Here is a 5,000-nt window from a genome sequence, read left to right as displayed (position 1 = left end):
GCTTAAAGGTGAGGTGTCCGTCGGCGGGTCTGGATCGCTGGCGGGGAAGCTGCGGCCCGAACTCTGGCTCTCCCGTGAAAATAACTACAGTGGAAGGGGCTCTTCGGTTCCTCGGGGTGGAGGACGGGGGGAATCTCGATCTTGGGGTCTTGGGTTTTCTCTCTATTCCTTTTTTTTTCCTTTCTGTTTCTTCTTCTTCTTCCTTCGTTTATACCTTTCTTCTTCTCTTTTTTCTCTACTTTTTTCTGTCTCCTCCTCCTTTTTCTTTATTTTTCTGAACTTTCCTCCTCCTTTTTCTCTCCTTTTCTTTCTCTTTTCTCTCTTAATCTCTCCTTTAACTTCTCGCTTCTATCTCACATTTAATACATTTCCATCGCGTCCTGTTGCCATGCCTCGACTAGTTATCTGCCATGAATTTCGCCTTAAACTAGCGTGTGTCATTAAGGGTTCAATTCAACGTAATATCTCGCAAGAAAAAAACCCTTATTATCCTGACGATGTCCCGTTTTTTGGCACTCTGTCTCGCTGGCACTTCACCGCTGTTAATGGGGCCGCGATTCCTACCCTCTGAAAATTTCTCCGATGCCAATTCTCGCGGTTTATCAAAGGAATTCGTCGTAAAATAAAATCAAAAGAAGCGATGAGTGAGAGAGAGAGGGGGAAGGAGGGAGAGAGGGAGAGAGGGGGAGGGAGAGGGAGAGGGAGACGGGGGGGGGAGGGGGAGAGAGAAAGAGAGAGAGAGAGAGAGAGGGGAGGGAGAGGGAGAGAGAAGGAAAGAGAGAGAGAGAGACAGCGACAGAGAGAAACAGAGAAAGAGAGAGACAGAGAAACAGAGACAAAGAAAGAGAGAGAAACTGAAGAACTGAGATGGGAGTGGGAGTGGGAAGTGATAAAACGAAGAAAAAAATAGAGAATTGCAGGGGAGAAAAGTGTTTATGTGGCGTTTGATAAATGCAGACGACATCTCTAACGAGGCAGTCGGTGTAGGGGTCCGTAAGAAGTACCTCAAGTGATCTTAACTGCCGTCTCACTTCTCACCTCCTCCTCCCCTTTCTCTTTATTCCTTTTCTTCCATTTTCCTTTCTCTTTTCTTCTCACCCCCTCCTCCCCCTTTCTCTTTATTCCTTTTCTTCTATTTCTCTTTCTCTTCTCTTCTCACTTCTCCCCTTCCCCCCTTTCTCTCTATTCCTTATCTCCTATTTCCCTTTCTCTTTTCTTCTTACCTCCTCCTCCCCCTTTCTCTTTATTCCTTTTCTTCTTCCATTTCCCTTTCTCTTTTCTTCCCGCTTCTCCCCTCTCCCTTTTCTCTCTATTACTTCTCTCCTTTCATTTCCCTTTCTCTTTCTCTTCTCCCTTCTCTCTTTCCTTCAGATTTTTTCATCCTTCGTTTCTTTTATCTTATTTTCCTATTCTCCTTCGCTTCATCATTCTCTTCTTCTCTTCCCTTCTTCCTTTGTACTTCTTCCCCGTCCCATTTACTCCCATATTTATCGGCTCCACTCTACTTCCCTTTTTCACCGCTCTATCCCTCTCTCCTTCCTTCCCCTCTCCACTCCCTTCTCCCTCTCTCTCTCTATCTATCTATCTATCTACCTACCTATCTCTCTCTCTCTCTCTCTCTCTCTCTCTCTCTCTCTCTCTCTCTCTCTCTCTCTCTCTCTCTCTCTCTCTCTCTCTCTCTCTCTCTGTTTCTCTCTCTCTCTCTCTCTCTCTCTCTCTCTCTCGCTCTCTGTCTCTCTCTCTCTCTCTCTCTCTCTCTCTCTCTCTCTCTCTCTCTCTCTCTGTTTCTGTCTCTCTCTCTCTCTCTCTCTCTCTCTCTCTCTCTCTCTCTCTCTCTCTCTCTCTCTCTCTCTCTCTCTCTCTCGCTCTCTGTTTCTGTCTCTGTCTCTCTCTCTCTCTCTCTCGCTCTCTGTTTCTGTCTCTCTCTCTCTCTCTCTCTCTCTCTCTCTCTCTCTCGCTCTCTGTTTCTGTCTCTCTCTCTCTCTCTCTCTCTCTCTCTCTCTCTCTCTCTCTTCTCGCTTTCCAGGAGGGGAGGAGACCATTAGAATATATATTAGGTGTGAAAGGAAGTTCTTCGCTATACATGGGAAGAGAAGGGAAGGATATGTATCATATTCAGGACTGTAATACTCTTAATATACTGACATTTATGATAGTATACTGACTGTGATAATTCCTTATATAATGATGTTTATGATGGCGGTAACTCTCTTGATGTGATTAATTATAACTTATTATTCACTACAAGATATTGAATCTCACTATCATATGTTTTTTATATTCCTCTTTTTATATCTCTTTTTTTTCTTCTTCTTCTTCTTTATTCGTTTTTTCTTTTTCTTTTTCTTTTTTTGTTGCTATCATCATGTTTGTTCTTATATTATCACTGTTATTTTCATCACATTGTTTTCAGCATATGAAAGCATGCTGACTGGAACAATACATGATATAATGACAATTATGATAGCAGTAATTATCTTGATATGAACAATTACAAGTGATTACTTTACAACGGACCAATAAATCTCATTATCATATAATTATTATACCTCTTTTTATTTATGTTTCGTTATTTTTCTGTTTTTGTTTTCATCATCACCATTGTTCTTCTCAGATTGTTATTGTTATTAACACATTTTTCAGCATATGAAAGCATGCTGACTGAAACAATGCATAATACGCAGACATATATAATTATCTTGATATGAACAATTACAATTGATTACTCTACAACAGACTAATGAATCTCACTAGCAAATAATTGTCACAATATTCTGCATTTGTTTCGTTATTCTATATTTTTGTTACTATTATCCTGGTTCTCTGTTTTATATTTGTTGAATCATTTTTATTTTTATATTTTTGTTTTCCTATCATGAATTGTTCTTGTTATACTGTAATTGTGATCATTATCATATCATTTTCATCATCACAGTCGTCTTCACCACAAACAGGGCTATTATTTACCATATCATAACGATTATTGCAATCAACAGCGTCCGTTATAAACCCACATTGCAAACAGTTGATTTTTTTTTTTTTTTTTTTTTTTGCGACTCAACAATTCTGAAATAAACATCCGATTCATCACACGTGACTTCATAATTGCGTTCGAAAGCGTCGTTTCAATTTACAAAACAAAAGAAAAAAAAGGAAAATAAAACGACATAGCGGTTTTGTGATGTCCATTATGTTCGTTACAAAAAATATATATATTTTTGTTGTTCATCATTTAAGCGAATTGTGACGATAGTGTTAAACTAGGATTATTTATGTCATTTTTACTATAATAAGGATTATTTATATTACTAATGATAAAAGTAAGATATTCAGAATTTATTGATACGCAAAGAAAAGGACAAATTACTATGTGATAATTGAAATGTTGATAATTTCAAGACCATAATAAATAATAGAAAGGAAAGTTATGATAAGTTGGCGAGTTCTTATAGTAATGAAAAAAAAATATTAATATCACAAGAACCATCAGAAAAGAAGTGACAAAAATCCTCACAGCTCTGCAATATTAATTCAATAAAAATTAAAAACAAATAGATAAAAAATAAGAGAAATTAAAAGGATATTTTGTAGCCATTGAATAATACATAAATCACTGAAACCACTACAAACAATAGCATTAAAAAAATAAAAAAGATAAATTAAAAAAAAAAACATTCTAGAGGGAGGAGGACCAGGAGAAGGGGGAGGTGTCATCGAACAGGTCAAAGGTCACGCAGAGACGTCGCCATTCGCCATGAAGGAAGACAGGTCAACAGATCCAAGCGCCGATGCTTGTAAATTCTTCCTCTCCGTTCTCTTTCGTTTTACCCCCCCCTCCCGCCCCCTCTCTCCTTCTTATTTCCAAAACCGTTGATGAAAATAATAAAATAGAAACTATTCTAAATAAAAATAAAAACATAAGTAAAAGATAGATAAATAAAATAAAATAAATGAATAACAAATAAAAAATAAAAGAGGTCATTCTCAGGAGGTCATGTATCATCGACGAGGTCAGAGGTCACGAAGAAAGAGAGGTCAACAGATCAATCGCCGAAGTTCGTGATTCGGGCAAATTGACGAGGCTGAGGCCGGGAAGGGAACCTGGCATCCCCCTGAGAGAACCACAGAAGAAAAACACCGAGAAAGACTACAGAGAAGAACCACAGGGGAGAACCACATGGGAGAATCAAAGAAGAGAAGAGAACCACAGAGAAGAACCACAAAGGAGAACCAAAGAGGAAAACCGCAGAAGAGATTCACATGGGAGAATCAAAGAAGAGAAGAGAACCACAAGGGATTACCACAGAGAAGAACCACAGGGGAGAACCCCAAAAGAGAACCAAAGAGGAGAACCACAAGGGAATCAAAGAAAAGAGAATCACAAGGGAGAATCAAAGAAGAGAAGAGAACCACAAGGGATTACCACAGAGAAGAACCACAGGGGAGAACCCCAAAAGAGAACCAAAGAGGAGAACCATGGGGGAATCAAAGAAAAGAGAATCACAAGGGAGAATCAAAGAAGAGAAGAGAACCACAGGGGAGAACCACTGAGAAGAACCACAGGGGAGAACCAAGGGGGAATCAAAGAAAAGAGAACCACAGGGGATTACCACTGAGAAGAACCACAGGGGAGAACCTCAAAAGAGAACCAAAGAGGAGAACCACAAGGGAATCAAAGAAAAGAGAATCACAAGGGAGAATCAAAGAAGAGAAGAGAACCACAGGGAATTACCACTGAGAAGAACTACAGGGGAGAACCTCAAAAGAGAACCAAAGAGGAGAACCACATGGGAGAATCAAAGAAGAGAAGAGAACCACAGGGGATTAGCACTGAGAAGAAGCACAGGAGAGAACCATGGGGGAATCAAAGAAAAGAGAACCACAGGGGATTACCAATGAGAAGAACCACAGGGGAGAACCACAGAGTAGATCCCCATGAGTGAACCGCAGAGTCTCCCACAGAACCTTGCTTTTCGTCTAATATATGTGAGAGATTTTGG

The 5,000-nt window shown here is 39.5% G+C and overlaps 1 protein-coding gene across 1 annotated transcript; it reads left to right on the top strand.

Moving 5' to 3' along the window:
- Positions 1-4,177: 4,177 nt before the first annotated feature.
- LOC138864974 (putative RNA-binding protein Luc7-like 2) lies at positions 4,178-4,738 on the top strand. The gene has a single exon (XM_070133640.1). It carries the CDS (start codon positions 4,178-4,180, stop codon positions 4,736-4,738), a length of 561 nt encoding a protein of 186 aa, XP_069989741.1.
- Positions 4,739-5,000: the final 262 nt, after the last annotated feature.

This window comes from Penaeus vannamei, chromosome 19 (assembly GCF_042767895.1).
Source record: "Penaeus vannamei isolate JL-2024 chromosome 19, ASM4276789v1, whole genome shotgun sequence".
NCBI lineage: Eukaryota > Metazoa > Arthropoda > Malacostraca > Decapoda > Penaeidae > Penaeus > Penaeus vannamei.
Note: the sequence above shows the minus strand (reverse complement) of the source record. Positions and strands in the feature narration are given on the sequence as shown.